General features: G+C 51.2%; 1 protein-coding gene across 1 annotated transcript; it reads right to left on the reverse strand.

The window, feature by feature from the left end:
• Positions 1 to 933: 933 nt before the first annotated feature.
• LOC103189574 lies at positions 934 to 8,488 on the reverse strand. Its single transcript, XM_007910015.1, has 5 exons — positions 8,483 to 8,488; positions 7,417 to 7,533; positions 4,708 to 4,881; positions 4,128 to 4,208; positions 934 to 3,075 (listed from the first exon to the last, which is right to left on the reverse strand). The coding sequence occupies exons 1-5, from the start codon at positions 8,486 to 8,488 to the stop codon at positions 1,105 to 1,107; spliced, it is 2,349 nt and encodes a 782-aa protein (XP_007908206.1). The 3' UTR covers positions 934 to 1,104.
• Positions 8,489 to 16,501: the final 8,013 nt, after the last annotated feature.

The raw sequence follows: 16,501 nt of genomic DNA on the forward strand, positions 1-16,501 counted from the left end.
CTTTAGCTTAACTCCCAATTCCTTGAACTTGCTCCTCAACTCGTCCCTACCTGTCCTCCCTACATCATTGGTCCCTATGTGAATCATAACTATTGGATCCACTCCCTCTTGTTTCAAATTTTTCTCCAGCCCGGAAGTGACGTCCTTCATCCTGGCCCCAGGAAGGCAACAGAGTCTTCTTGTCTCCCTGCTACGGCTGCAGAAAAGTGTGTCAGTCTTCCTAACTGTCTCATCCCCAATTACCACTATATTCCTTCTGACTATTCCCAGTGTGACCTACTGTATAGAGGTGATGGGGTAAGTTTGCCCATCTTCCTCACAGACTTCCTTGTCCACACAGGTTGCAAGTATTTCATACCTGTTGGACAAGGTTAAAGCCTGGGGTTCCTTTGACCCTCTTTTTCGGGTCCCCTTATGCGCCTGTCTGACCGTCACCCATTCCTGTCCGTGGCTGGTAACAGAATGTTCCCTGGGATTCATGGGAGTGTCTGGCTCCAGGATGAAACTGTCCAGGAAGCTCTCCCCGTCTCTAACGCTGCGCAGTGTCTCCACCTGAGACTCCAGCTCAGCTATTCTAAGCTGGAGCTTCCTCAGTCGCCCAGGCTCAGGTTGGCCTCCATCATTGAGACGTCTCAGCGACATAAGGTTCTATATCAAATGCAAAGGTTATTATTATAACTAAATACCCGTTTCATCCCCAGCAAACATTCACACGAATATTTAAATCTAAACTATTCTTCCTCACTCCCCACCTTAAGTGCTCCGAGCTGCTACCCTGTGTGAAGAGTACGATATAAACTTTCTTGGACCTGATGACCTCACCCCAGAATAGCGGCTCCCAGAACAAATTTATTTCAAACTCAGTATATTAAAATACATTAAAATACAATCTGATTTCAATCAGTGAAAAGCCATGACTCCTTACACTGCTTATACAATTATAATTTTTTAATCAAACTTGTGCAAATTGTTATACGTCTCTTAGAATAAGACCTTCTTCTGTGATTGGGTGTCAATTTACCAGAGCTATGAAACAACAACACATATTTACATGGTTGTCATGTCAGGAGGATGTCTCAAGGCGCTGAAGGACTCAGGAATGTCCTATGATATGTGACAGGTCTCTCTTTGGCTGCTGTCCCTTTTCAAGCTCTTCCTGTTCCTGACGTTGTCCCTCAGTTGGACGCCTTCCTCAGGAAGTTCTGTGGGATCTGTGTTGGGATTTGGTTCTCCCCTGTGTAGGTCGAGGCCTCTGTGCTGTCCATCCACATCCGCTACCTGAGCAGATTCTGAATCATCCTCTGTGCTTCCCTCTACCTTGTATATATCTTTGTCGGATTCATCATCCATCGCCGTCTCACGCGCTTCACTCAGTTCCTCTCCTGTATGGACGCCGGTTTGCTCGAGCCCACTCCAGGCCAGCCCACCATCCGCAGAAACCATTTCCACTAATGGTTTCTTTTCTACCACTATCGACCTTGTATCTGCTGAGCCGACAGAACAGTCTTCGTTCCTGGTTATCTCCTCTGCTTGTGGCTCTGCCACAGGAACATGCTCCCCCTCCTCCTGGCCCAGCCCCCCCTCGCCCTCGCTGGCAGTCACTCTCTCCTCTCTGCTCACAATCTTCCTGAGCAGCTGCTCGAACGCCTCAAACACCCTCTTTCCCCTCACACTATCGCTGCGTTCGACACTGCCACCATTTGCCTTTGTTTCCGTCTCTTTCCTCCCCACGACTTCATCCGTCACGATTTTCTGTCCCTGAGATTCTAACAGCGCCGTCTGTTCAATCCCCTCTCCCTTCGTGATCCCGTCTCCACCGTCGACCTCCTCACCGCCATTCTCACTCCCTGATTCATGCTGCACCGTTTTGCCTTCCTCTCTTCTCCCGTTCTCTCCTTCCTCTGTTCCTCCCTTACATTCCTGTGACATTCTCTCTGTTTCTCGGTTGCTCCCGAGGCCTCCTTCGCTCTCGGGCTCGTTACATTGCTCCTCAAACCGGAATGTTGCTTCTCCCTCTGCTGGTTCCTGCCTCTCATCCCCACCCACAGCCCCTTTCTCCTCCAATTCCTGCACTGGATTCGAAGCCGCCTGAGCCGGCCTGACCTCCTGCTCTCCCTCTCTGTCCTCAGCTTCAATTCTCTTCTCCACATCCTCGCCATCAATTCCGTCTCCAGCTCCCGAAACAACAACAGGGCCATTTCCCCCCGAGATTTCTTCCCTCTTTTCCAGCCAAACACCAATCTCCTTCCCTCTCGGACCCACGTTCTCTCCATCCTCTATTCTTTCATCCCACATGACCTTAATCCTTCCATCCTCCCTCTCCTCCCACACCCATGGCTTCTCGTTCCTCTCTGGTCGCCTGTCCTCGGTATGTGTGACCTCGATTGAAATTCCCAACGGATCTATTCCCGGCCTTTCTTCATTCACACCATCCTGTCCCAAACCTTCCCTCCTCCACTCATCACTTTTCTCTGACACGTTCCCTCCTTCCCACCTTTCCTCGTCTCCTCTCCCCTCTCCCCCGCTTTGTCCTTCAGAATTTACACATTTTGTTTCTTCATCGCAGCTTCGCTCCATGATGGCCCCATTGTCGTCGGGTGCCGCCCGCCTGCCCTCGGGGGGAGGGTGTCCAGGCGCCGGAGTCATAACCTCGGCCACTCGTTCCGTTTGGTGTCTCTCAAGCTCCCTGTTCTCCTCCATCACAACCTTCTCTTCCTCAATGCGCTCCCTGGCTCCTCCTTCCCTGTTTTCCCCCCCATCTCGCTCAGCCACACTGTCTTTCTGTGCATTTCCTCCCGAATCAGACCGATATCCCTCCCTTCCTCGTTCCTTCCCTTCTCGGGAATCCTGTCTCTCTGGGGACACTCTGAATCCCGGAATCTCCTGGGATTTCACGGAGTGTAAACACTGTGGGACCTGGGATTTCCCTTCACTCTTGACTTTATCCTCTGTGCTCGGCCTCTCGTTGCCTGAATCTCCCTCCTTCACTTGGCGAGACTCGGGGGATGGTGAACCCTGACTGTGTCTCTTCCTCTGAATGTCTGTATCTGGGTTTCCTGGGGGATTGGGTTTGTCCTGTCGGGGGGAGGGGGTTGGGGGGGGAGGTGAGGGTGGGTTGGGAAACAATCTGTTAGTTTGAGACAAGATTCTAGACATACATTGGCACCAGGTTCACCCATTTGACAAATATATTTTGTCACTTAATCCACGATAGTTTATGAGTCGCTGCTTTGCTCAATTGGCTGCCATGTTTCCCCACTAAATACACAGTCAATCCACTTTGCAGTATATTCCGTGAAGTGCTTTGAGACATCTCGAAGGTGTGTTAAGGCGCTGTATCAAATACGAGGATTATTATTATTATTTGGCCGAAGTACTTGCATTTAGCAGCTCCTCACCAGGCTCTGTGACCCTATCACCCCCATCCTCACCCGACTCCACTGGCTTCCCATCACACAGAGGATACAGTTCAAGATCCTGGTCCTCACCTTCAAAGCCCTCCATGGTCTTGCTCCCTCCGACCTCCTACTCCCTACCATCCTGCTCGCTCCCTCCCGCTCAGCGGGCTCCGGCCTGCTTCACGTCTCCGGCCTCGCCCGCCCCACTATTGGCGGGAGGGCCTTCCGCCATTCTGCCCCCACCCTCTGGAACTCCATCCCGCAGTCCCTCCGCCTCGCCCCCTCCCTCGCCTTCTTCAAGACCCATCTCAAGACCCTCCTCCTCGACCATGCCTTCGATCTCCCTGCTTCGCCCCCTGCCCTCCCCCCTCCCTGATCCCGACCCCCAGCTTGGGTCTGAAACACTGATTATCCAGCATCTTGGGACGTCCTCCTGACGTGAAATGCGCTAAACACATGCAATGTTGTTAGCAGCTCCCCACCAGACTAACATCTGTCAAAGTGCTTCTGTCATCATTGGCAAATGTAGTGACTGATTGTTAATTGTATAATGCGACACCACCCTTTTGCGCACTGCATAACCCGATCCTGGAGTGAAGTGTAGTGACTGGGATTTATCTGCAAGTTTCTGGCCGAGAAACCAGGAGAAACTCTCCTCGTCTGGGACACATCTGGCAACAACCCCACGTAATCCAGACCCCGATCTCTCTCTCTCACACAAGGTCTCACCTCTCTCCCCACCAGGCTCAGCTGCAACCAACTGATCTTCTGCTGCAGAGCTGCGTTGGTGAGTTTCTCAGCCTCCAGTGCCTGGGGAACAAGGTCGAAACCGATTAACACACCAACAACAAACCAAAACACACACCCACAACACACACACACACAATGACAACACATACACACACCCACAACACACACACACACACCCACAACACACACACACAATGACAACACATACACACTATGCTTAAAAAGAAAAACGTGTAGGGTTATGAGGGGAAAGAGCAGGGAGTGGGACCAGTTGGTTGCTCTTTCAAAGATCCGACACAGACACGATGGGCTGAATGGTCTTCTGTGCTGCAAGATTGTATGATTCTTGATTTCCCTCCAACTCGGCCCCTCCCCTCATTCAAGGCCCGTCTCAAGACCCTCCTCTTTGACCGCTCCTTCGGGCACCCTCCTACCCCCACCCTCCACCTGATCCCAACCCCCAGCTCGGATCCAAATCCCTGACTGACCAACGCCCTGAGAGGTCCTCCCGACATGAAAGGCTGCGTGTAAATGTTGTGTGTTGTTATGATTGTGATACCTTGCGCAGTTGCGTGTGTCTGTGCTGTGTCTCAGCGAGTTTCTCCTCCGCCCCCTCCAGTATATCTTGGAGCAGCTCCACCTGGTACACGAGCAGCAGATTCTCCCTCTCCAGTTGATTGATGGTCTCCAGCAGCTCAGGGTTTCTCTCCTCCCCGGCCTCCTCGTGGCGAGTCTAACCAGGAACATGGCAAAGCTACGGTTATCAGACTTGACTCTCATCCACAGGAGCCGGACTGGGCCGACCGGCCCTCAGCGCCCACACCCGGATAATTTACATGTACAATTAACCCACACAGGCAGTGTGGACAAGCTACACACATAACCTGCGTGTACAATGCTCACACACACACAAACTGCTCACATTTGTGAACAACGCACACAACCCATCTTGAGATGGGTCTTGAAGGAGGCAAGAGAAGGGGCGAGGCGGAGGGACTGCAGGGGTAGAGTTCCAGAAAATGGGGGGAGACCAACGGCCAATGGTGGGGTGGGCAAGGCAGGCGACATAAAGCAGGCTGGAGCCCGCTGAGCGGAGGGAGCGAGCAGGATGGTAGGGGGTTAGGAGATCACAGAGGTAGGGGGAGCAAGACCATAGAGGGCTTTGAAGGTGAGGACCAGGATTTTGAACTGTATCCTCTGTGTGATGGGAAGCCAGTGGAGTCGGGTGAGGATGGGGATGATAGTGCGGGAGAGGACACGGGCTGCAGAGTTAGTTCTGGATGAGCTGCAGTCAGTGGAGGGAGGAGTTGGGGGCCGACAAGCAGTGAGTTTGCATAGTCGAGCCTCGATATAATGAAGGCGTGTGTGAGGGTCTCGGGGGCTGCGGAGTGAGACAGTGGCGGAGTCGGGCGAGGTTGGGGAGGTGGGGAAGGCAGAGCGGGTCATGGCACAGATGTGGGGTAGAAAAGATAGTTGAGGGTCAAATGAGACCCCAAGGTTCGGGACTGGCTCAGTGAGGGGGAGTGAGCCCCATGGATGGTGACGCTGTCAGCGCCTGAGATGAGGAGGCGCTGATGGGAGCCAATCAGAAGCCTCGGTTTTGTTGGATGTTCAACTGAAGAAAGTTGGCTCTCATCCAGGACTTGACGTCTGACAGACATTGTGTCAGGACAGCAGTGGGTCCTGGAGTCGAGGGGGGAGGCAGAGAGGGAGAGTTGGGTGTCATCCCTTACATGTGGAAGTTGACCCCATGTCTGCGGATGATGTCACCAAGAGGGAGCATATAGATGTTGAAGAGGAGACAAGGACAGAGCCCTGAGGAACGCCGCACGAGACAGTGCGGGGGCTGGAGAAGCCGTTTGTGGAGATGAAGTGCAGACGGTATGAGAGGTACAATCTGAACCGGTCCAAGCCGCAGAGCGGAGGGCAGAGGTCCCAGTGGGTGATAATCATATCAGGAATGGAACACACTCCCCCGCGCTGGCAACTGGAGCTAATTCAACACAGGGATATCTCTGCTTCCAGACAATCAACCACCGGATGGGAATCCCCGTGAATCGATGTTCCTGGAAGTTACGTCGGGATTGGGGTTGAGATTTGTGTTGCCGAGACTCACCCCACCCCCCACCCTCGCCCCGCTCCACCAGAGATTTGCAACATTCTGGAATCCTCCCTATCTTACCTGGTCACTCACCCTGCAAAAACAACAGAACAAAGATTTTTTTGGGGTCAGCCATGTGTCTGACACACGTGGAAACCCATCATCGTTGCTTAAGAGTCTCCAAACCCAACTGAGAATTCCCTGCCTCCCACATGGAAATCCCAGAGATAGATTGTTGGGATGGAATGTGCGCTCTCTATCTCTCCCTGGAGGGACACAACCTGCTTTTCCTAATTCCAGAGAGTATTAGGCAGAGGTTGGCGAGAGCCAAGGCTTGTGGGGAGCCCAGAGTGTGGTTGGGGTGACTGCTGGAGTTTAAAACTAGATCACTTGCTATTGATATCACTGTGGGGCAAGCCTTCCCTCTGCTTGTCCAGCTAGGAACCCCCCTACCCATTAGGGCGAGATACAGTAAGATGTGACAGGGTGGGGGGGAGAGAAAGAGAGCAACAAGTGCAGCCTCACTCCACAATAACAGTCACTGCACTTTACAGTGAAACCTGGAAGTTTTGTCTCTCGCGGTTTCCTGGCCAACAATCCCCCCAAATAAAACCCCTCGCTCACCCTTCATGGCTGTTTGTGGGGATTTTGCTGCGTCCAAAATGACTGCCATGTTTACCCACAAACTACTCATTCACTACACTTTCAAACACCTTCGAACCAATTGGAAACGTGAAAACCGCTGTATCAACAGCAACAACTTGCATTTACACAGCACCCGTCACGCCCGGCAGCCTCCCAGAGCCCCTCGTCTGACCCCGAGCCAGGGAGTGGGGTCGGGGCGGGGGGGGGGGGGGGGAGTCTATGAACATGAACAAAAAGGTCTTTAGGAAGGTTTCAAATGTTAGGACAACACAAAAACAACACATGAAAGTTATACGGAGCCTTTCACATCAGGAGGACGTCCCAAGGCACTGGACAGTCAGGGATTTGGAGCCGAGCGGGGGGTTGGGATTGGGTGGGGGGTTGGGATTGGGTGGGGGGAGAGGGGGACAGGTGAAAAGTTAAAATTATGGATTAAAGGATGATTTTAATTGTAATTTTGCTGTCACGGGAACTGGCAAAGTTTCTTTTTAAATAAAGACAGAAACTCCAGGCTGAGTTTACCTCCTCCGGCTGCCGCTCCAGTCTCCGCTGATGAGCTTCCCCACACGACGCTTGCCTGGATAACAGCTTGGGCTCAGCCTGAAAAGTCAACAAATGGCATCTGTACAGTACCCGTCTCTGCAGTGGTTATAGCGCTCGCCTCGCAAGCCAGAGGACCCGGGTTCTATTCCCGGACAGGGAGAAACCTTAGGCAAGTTTCCTTACTTCACACACACACTCACCTCTGTTTACCAGCAGTCAGTAGGAACCCGGTTGTTAGTCAATTGGTGAATCACTTTTCTGAGGGTAATAATCCCTTCAAACAAGGTGAAGGGAGTGTGGGATGGAGTTGCAGAGGGTGGGGACAGAGAGGCTGAAGGCCCACAGAAGGTCAGGGCTGCCAATTCTCTGGTCTTAACCCTGGACCCATCCCTCCTCTCCAGCTACTGCCCCATCTCTAACCTCCCATTCCTCTCCAAAGTCCTGGAATGAGTCATGGCGTCCCAGCTCCGCACCTTTCTCTCTCGCCATTCCCCCTTTGAACCCTTCCAATCCGGCTTCCACACTGCCCACAGCACGGAAACGGCCCTGGTCACAGTCACTAATGACATTCTGACCATCTGTGATCAGGGCTCCCTCTGCCTCTCTGTCCTCCTCGACCTCTCTGCCGCCTTCGACACTGTCGACCACTCCATCCTCATACACCGCATCTCCTCTTTACTCAATCTTCGCGGACCTGCCCCTTGTCTGGTTCGATTCCTATCTCTTTCACTGTCTCTGCTTTGTTGCCTCTAACGGTTTCTCCTCCAGTCCCCACACTGTCATGTCTGGCGTCCCCCAGGGCTCTGTCCTTGGCCCTCATCATCCACAGACATGGGGTCAACTTCCACATATATGGGGATGACACCCAACTCTATCGTTCTGCCCCCACCCTCAACTCCAGGACCACTGCTGTCCTGACAGACTGTCTGTCGGATACCAAGTCCTGGATGAGGGCAAACTTCCTACAGTTGAATGTAAACAAGACTGAGGCCCTCCTGATTGACTCCGCCAGCGCCTCCGCACCTCAGGCTCTGGGAGCATCAACCTCCATGGTTGCCCACCACAATTCACCAGTCAATCAGGAACCCGGGTGTCTTGTTCAACTCTCAACTGTCTTTTCTTCCCCACATCCAAGCCATGACCCGCTCTGCCTTCCCTCACCTCTGTAACATCGCCCGACTCTGCCACTACCTCACCCCTCAGGCGCTGAAACTCTTGTTCACGCCTTCATCACCTCCAGACTCGACTATGCAAACGCCCTTTCCAACTCCTCCCTCCACAGCTGCAGATAATCCAGAACTCTGCAGCCCGTGTCCTCTCCCGCACCAAATTCCGTGACCCCATCTTCCCCACTCTCGCCCGACTCCATTGGCTCCCTATCCTTCAGAGGATCCAGTTCAAGATCCTGGCCCTCACCTACAAAGCCCTCCATGGCCTCACCCCACCCTACCTCTGTGACCTCCTAAACCCCTACCAACCCGTCCGCTCCCTCCGCTCAGCCGGCTCTGGCTGCTCCACATCCCCGACCCACCCGCCCCACCATTGACGGGAAAGCCTTTAGCCACTCTGCCCCCAACCTCTGGAATTCCACCCCCCAATCACTCCGCCTCACCCCCTCCTTAGCCTCCTTCAAGTCCCACCTCAAGATGCTCCTCTTTGACCGTGCCATCGGCCACCCCTCTTCCCTTCCCCCCGACCCCAGCTCGGGTCTGAAATGCTGTCCTCTGTCCTCCTGACGTGAAAGGCGCTATACAAATATCTTGTTGATGTTGTTGTGTGCAATTGGCTGCTGCATTTTTCCCACAAAATACAGTCACTACACTTTACGGTATATTCTGTGAAGTGCTTTGAGATGACTCAAAGATGTGATGAGGGGCTGTGTCAAATGAAAGGATTATTATTACATTATATTATCCTGCAACATCAAAATAATTATGAAATCCTCAGTGACGTGATGTATGTTGTAGAGAGTCAGCACTAACTCTCTCCCGTCTCGTCCGGTCTCCCAGGATGTTTCAGGCTCATCGCTTCCTCCTCCTACATTCCAGGATTCAGTTTTGCGAGCCCTGCTTTATTTTCTCGGCTTATTTGGCAAAATTGTTAGTTGCTGTGTTTCTGACCACGTCAGCCGCCAGGCCACGCCTCACATTAAGTGGAGTTAATCCTCGGTGGGTGAATGCCAGGAACCAGGCCTGGAGGATTGCGAAAACTCGTGGCTTGTGTAAACTTTTTGTGCTTCAAGTTAATGAAACCTGACAGGTCACGGCTTGCTCTCACTCTCTGTTCCCCATCGATCCGGGTGAGACATTGAACCAGGAGCCCTGGCGCCTGTTTAAGATGTTAAAATCCCTACAGCACGATTTAACTCTCTCACTGTGCCGCCCGACAATCCCACCCCCCCCAGACAAAATTAATCATAATAATCCTCACGTGATATAACGTCTGATCACATCTTCGAGATGTCTCAAAAGTGCTTCACAGGATACTGTAAAGTGTAGCAACTGTGTATGTTGTGGGCAAAACGCAGCAGCCAATTCGCCAATTAGGGTAAACTTTAAGATACTGCAGTGTGATGAGCCACATTATAAACATAGGAACAGGAGGAGGCCATTCAGCCCCTTGAGCCTGTTCTGCCATTCTATAAGATCATGGCTGATCTGTACCTCAACTCCTTTGCCCCGTATCCCTGATCCCCTGACCTGACAAACATCTCTCCACCTCAGTCTTGAAAATTTGAATGGATCCAGCCATAATCCACAGTCTTTTAGGAGACCCAGATAGTCCCAGATTCCCCCTCCTCCGTGTGAAAAAAACGTGAGATTTGGATTATTTGAACAGGCGGAATGTGCTGAGGGAGATAAGCACCGTCCCTGGTATGTGTTTCTACAGGTTGGAACAGGGCCACTCTGACCCAGAAGCGAGCTGTGCAGGTTGTGTGCGCGTGTATATATATGTGTAAAAATGTAAGGCAGTTCCATCCAAACCTGGTGTCCCTGTAGCTCAGTGGTTAGAGCACTGAGCTATAGGGACACCAGGTTGGATGGAACTGCCTTACACTCCCCGGGCTCAATTTTCAGGCGGGGCAAAGCCTTAGCTTAGGTTCCTTACACCACATGCCTCTGTTTACCGAGCAGTAAGAAGGAACCCGGTTGTTAAAAATCATAAATGATTGCCAATATGGGTTCATGAAGGGAGGTCTTGCCAGTCTAATTTACTGGTTCTCTTTGACGGTGTGACAAGGAAGCTTGATTAGGGTAAGGCTGTGGATATTGTGTATCTGGATTGCAGTGAGGCCTTTGATAACAGTTCCTCTTGAGAGGCTGGTACTAAAAGTAAAGAAAGCAGGAATCAGTGGAGGTTTATTACAATGGATACACAATTGGTTGACCAGAAGAACCCAGAAGGTGGTGGGACAGGGAATGTCATTGGACTTGGAAAATGTTACCAGTGGAGTTCCACAAAAGTCTGTTTTTGGATCTCTTTTGTTTCATATTTTTATAAATGATCTGGAACTAGGAGCTGCAATCACAGTGGCTAAGTTTGCAGTTGACACCAAGCTAATGAAGGTGATCGATTGTGAAGCTGAACAAGATAGGTTACAGGAGGATTTGAACATACTTGGGAATTGGGCAGATCGGTGGTGGATGAAATTCAATGTGGAGAAATGTAAAGTACTTCACATGGGGTCAAAAAATCCAGAAAGGGACAATTATTTGAATGGAAGGAAAATTATATGTATGGAAAATGAAAAGGACCAGGGAGTCCTGAGTGACAATAAATTGAAGCTTTCCCAACAATGCTCTGTGGCAGTGAGTAAAGCAAAACAGATGTTGGGATGCATCAAAAGATCAATAGCAGCCGGAATAGTGGGATAATCCTACCACTGTATATCATTGGTGAGACCACACTTAGAGACTCTGTACAGTTCTGGTCATCACAGTACAAAACGAATATTGGTGGAATCGAGAAGATATAGAGGAGGCCAACCAAAATGATTGAGGAGCCATTGAGTAAATTGGGCATGTTCACACTGGAAAAGAGAAGATGGAGAGGAGACACGATTGCTGTCTTTAAGATTCTAAAGGGGCCAAACTACATAGATCATGACGGGCTGTTTCAACTTGTCCAGAGTAGTAAAACCAGAGGACACGGCCTGCGATTGAATGGGGAAAATTCAAAACAAATCTTCGTAAACACTAAGATTAAGATTAAGATTAAGTGAGCGAATAGTGAACCTGTGGAACAGGGAGATGGTACAAGTAGGAAATGTTGATTCTTTCAAACACAGATTAGACAGTTTTTTTTAGGAAATAACATTATGGGATATAGAACATTGGGAGTTCAGGACGTATGTGCAAATGCGACCTCCAGGAAGCTGGAAGACGAATTAAATGGACCTCGGTCTTTTTCTCGTCTAGCATTTCTTTTGTCAGTTGATTGGAGGATCACTTTTGGGGGCAATAATCCCTTAAAAAAATTCATAATTTGGTTACTCAATCCACAACTGTTTGTGGGACACTGCTGTGCACAATTGGCTGCCACGTTTCGACCACAAAATACACATTTTACAGTACATTCTGTAAAATACAGTTTACAGTATATTCTGTGAAGCGCATTGAGAAATCTCAAGGATCAGATAAGGCGCTGCATCAAATGTAAGGATTATTATTATTAAACCTGGGTCTCTAAACAGACACCAACCGACTGTCAAGGAGCTGTGCCACCGGACACAAAACCTCACCGTTCCCCATGGATTTATTAAACTTTGGAGAGGAAAATGTGACGTGGGGGTCAATGACTTGCCGGGACTTCGACCACACGGAAATACACAGCCTCAAGGCCAAGGTTTTGGGGTTAGTTATAATGGTCACAATCACCCGCAACAGATCAGAAAACAATAACAAATCACATCTGTAAACTCCTTTCATGTCAGGAGGACGTCCCAAGACACTGAGAGATTGAACCTCTCCCTCCCCCCTTTCTCCCTCTCTCTGCCCCCCTCAGCCTCTCTTTCTCGTTCTGTTACAAACTCTCTCTCTCCAGTTTCTGTTGTCTCTCTGCCCCCCTCCCCCCCACTTGCCCCCCTCCAACTGACCCTTGAAGTGTCCTTGGACCCTGACCCTGGGCACCAAAACCAACGGACACGGACACAGGCACCGACTCCTCACCCACGGCCAAACCACTCGAGACATTTTACAGAGAAAAGGAAACCTACCACAGCTCACAGACCCCGGGGGTGACAGGGAAGCAGATCAACGCCACCCAAACCCAAACAGACAAAACCTGCTGCTGACGGGACATACATCTCTGCCCTGTCCTCCACCGGCTCTCTCTCGCTCTCCCTCTCTCTCCCCCAGTCATAGCTTCTTGTCTCTCATCTGCCAAGCAACTAATACAATAAGGTGACACACTCACACACCCTATCATATACACACGCGCACTGTCACACAGAGCGAGGGAGGGGGCGAGGCAGAGGGACTGCGGGATGGAGTTCCAGAGGGTGGGGGAAGCGAGGCTGCACATCTGTCTGTTCAAAGGTTCAAGTTGTGGGGACATCTTTTTGCAGGAGGTTTTGTGCACAGCAACAGCATTAGAGGATTGTCGGCCTGGACAGGACACGAGGACAAATTCCTTTCTGTTTTCCGACAGTGAGCACGAGATCATCAACATCCACCTGAACAGGTACAGAGACGCCGCTCAGACAAGGTCCCACTGCCCCCGGCACTGCGCAGGACTTCAGCCTCGACTGACAGCCAACGGCATTGTGATCCACAGAGAATGTGACCTCCAGTATCACTGAGGTGAGCAAACACAGAACCCCCCCCCCCCCCCCCCGTGTAAACAGCAGCCTCACTCTGCCCACAGACTCCCTCCCACTGGTTATAAAACTATTAAGTTATATAAACACTGGTTAGGCCTCAGCGAGAGACTGTGTTCAGTTCTGGGCCCCACACTTTAGGAAGGATGTCAAGGCATTGGAGAGGGTGCAAAGGAGATTGACCAGAATGGCACCAGGAATATCAGGAGAGGCGAGAGAGGCGAGGATTATTCTCCTTGGGGCAGAGAAGGTTAAGAGGAGACTTAATAGAAGTTTTCAAAATGATGAGGGGATTCGATCGGGCTACGGGGAGAGAGTAGGGAATGATTCTAATCTTCGCATTTGATACAGCGCCTCATCACGTCGTTCAGACGTCTCAAAGCGCTTCACAGATTATAGAATCCTAGAATTATAAGGCACAGAAGGAGACCATTCGGCCCATCGTGTCTGTGCTGCTCTTTGCAAAGAGCTTCCAAATCAACCCCACAACCCCCACCCACTCTCTCCCCACAGCTCTGATCAACCCCACTCCCCCCCGCTCTCTCCCCACAGCCCTGATCAACCCCACTCCCCCGCTCTCTCCCCACAGCCCTGATCAACCCCACTCCCCCGCTCTCTCCCCACAGCCCTGATCAACCCCACTCCCCCGCTCTCTCCCCACAGCCCTGATCAACCCCACTCCCCCGCTCTCTCCCCACAGCCCTGATCAACCCCACTCCCCCGCTCTCTCCCCACAGCCCTGATCAACCCCACTCCCCCACTCTCTTTCCACAGCCCTGATCAACCCCACTCCCCCACTCTCTTTCCACAGCCCTGATCAACCCCACTCCCCCACTCTCTTTCCACAGCCCTGATCAACCCCACTCCCCCACTCTCTTTCCATAGCCTTGCAAACTTGTCTTCCCCAAATATCTATTCACTTCTCTCTTGAAAGTTTCAGGCAGTGAATTCCTGTAAATGCAACAACAAGATTACATGTGTATAGCGCCTTTCATGTTGGGAGGACGTCCCAAGGCGCTGGACAGTGACAGCATTTCAGACCCGAGCTGGGGTCAGGGGGGAGAGGGGAGGGGAGGAAAAGGGGGATGACTGATGGTATGGTCGAAGTGGAGAGTTTTGAGGCGGGACTTGAAGGAGGCTAAGGAGGGGGCGAGGCGGAGTGATTGGGTGATGGAGTTGCAGAGGTTGGGGGCAGAGTGGCCCCAATGGTGGGGCGGGTGGGTTGGGTTACATGGAGCAGCCAGAGCCGGCTGAGTGGAGGGAGCGGGCGGGTTGGTAGGGGGTTAAGAGGTCACAGAGGTAGGAGGGGCGAGGCCATGGAGGGCTTTGTAGGTGAGGACCAGGATCTTGAACTGCATCCTCTGAGGATAGGGAGTCAATGGAGTCGGGCGAGAGTGGGGGAGATGGGGTCACGGAGTTTGGTGCGGGAGAGGACACGGGCTGCAGAGTTAGTTCTGGATTATCTGCAGCTGTGGAGGGAGGAGTTGGGAAGGCCGACAAGGAGAGTGTTTGCATAGTCGAGTCTGGAGGTGATGAAGGTGTGAACAAGAGGTTCAGCGCCTGAGGGGTGAGGTAGTGGCGGAGTCGGGTGATGTTATGGAGGTGAGGGAAGGCAGAGCGAGTTATGCACTGTAACGTGTACTGACCGTGTATCGATTCAGCCAAAAAGCTAATGCTATATTGTTTCATATAGTATAAAAAAACATAAACTGCATCCTGAAGTGAGAGAAAAAAAATCCCAAAACACAAAAATATGAAATCAAAATATTTGGAAACTTATGAAGTGGACAGTTGGGATTCCTGTTAAGTGCTTGACAACGAAAGACACCAGGATTTTTGTGGAGATGTGGGATTGCTGGAGCCCAGTGTAATGTTCCTAGGAATATTCCCCCCTCCCCCCGCAAAACAACCTCTCGAATCCACCACCTCAGAACCAGTAACAGTCTCTCGTTCCTGCAGCCCCATTCACTGTCTCAGCAAAACACTAGGCTTTTGAGTTGGTCAAAAAAAATCTAATTTAAATCGAAAAATTGCACCAATATAAGCCAACCTGGCACAAATTCATTGTCCAATGACAGTGCAACAGCCTTAAAGAAGCCTCGTCAAAATAGGGGTAGCCCGACAGACAGACAAACTGACGTGCAGTGCACACTGTTGATACACACTGTCTGGAGGAAGTCACTCTAACTTCTGGAGACTGCCGGAGTCTGTCCACAACAGGGGCAAAACAATGAAGACGTTGGCCCAGTTAAACACTGCCTTGTCTGCCACAAACATACGCTCTGGCCTGACCCGCTGATCTCCTCACTCCACTCACGTGTAAAGAAAGCGAAGCTTGTGGTGATGGTGCTGAGTGGGTGGAACGCAATCTGTCGTGGGGTTAGCGCTGTTTGACCAGTGTTTACTACTGGCCAACCTACTCCACCACCCCACAAAGACTGATTCACCCATAAATTCTGAGAGCAAACTTATCCAACCCAGGGCCACTTTGAATTTTCTAGCCTCTCGCACTGTGACTCATCTCCTTAGCATATTAGTATGTAGTTTAGAAGTGGTTTGGCTGTAAATCCCAGAGTTTTAGCTAACCATGGACTCAACTGCTCTCCATCCTGTCATCAGCACCACAGCTAAGCGGCTCCTGCAACCTTCTTGGCTAGTAATAAAAAAAATCAGCAACTCAGTGGGTGGTAAGTGGTGCCAGATAGATCTACAGTATCAAGAGAAGCATTGAAAGCCCCCTGGACTGAACCCTTTGACACAGAAGCCAGCCACATCAAATCACCTCCAGCCACAACACCCCCCATCACGGCATGTGTAAACACTGCACCGCCATCTCCCAGGCTACAAGAACAGGGAGCGGCAGAGAAACTTCACTTGGACCACAAACACCTCACTCCCTTCATCCACCCCACCCACCCCCTCCTCACTCCACCCACCTCCTCCTCGGACACTCACTCCAAGGCTGCCTTTCTATTGTATTGCACTGAAACAAGTGTGAGTGGCCAGGAGCCAACCTCTCCTCCCTCTCCCTCCAATCCCAACCCAGGCTTCTAAGTTATCTAAATGTTTTGTCAAAAGCAAACTGCTCTGCTCTTCAGGACACTTTCCGATAACATAGTCAATGCCAAGTCCATTTCCACCAACCCCCAAGAGTGATTCTGAGCGGAACAAGCCTTGGCAACCAAAGGGTTAACCCTACAAACACTGATGAATTGGGTGGTGAGACCGGGTGCGTTTATGCTGCAG

The sequence above is a fragment of the Callorhinchus milii genome, unplaced genomic scaffold, assembly GCF_018977255.1.
Source record: "Callorhinchus milii isolate IMCB2004 unplaced genomic scaffold, IMCB_Cmil_1.0 Scaffold27, whole genome shotgun sequence".
NCBI classification, from domain to species: Eukaryota; Metazoa; Chordata; class Chondrichthyes; order Chimaeriformes; family Callorhinchidae; genus Callorhinchus; species Callorhinchus milii.

Excerpts from the sequence above, each read along its gene's own strand:
- LOC103189574 (XM_007910015.1), bottom strand. Across the intron at positions 4,882-7,416 it reads TGGAGCGGCAGCCGGAGGAG|ACTCGCCACGAGGAGGCCGG; the intron begins GTAAACTCAGCC and ends GTTCCTGGTTAG. Across the intron at positions 4,209-4,707 it reads GACACACGCAACTGCGCAAG|GCACTGGAGGCTGAGAAACT; the intron begins GTATCACAATCA and ends CTTGTTCCCCAG.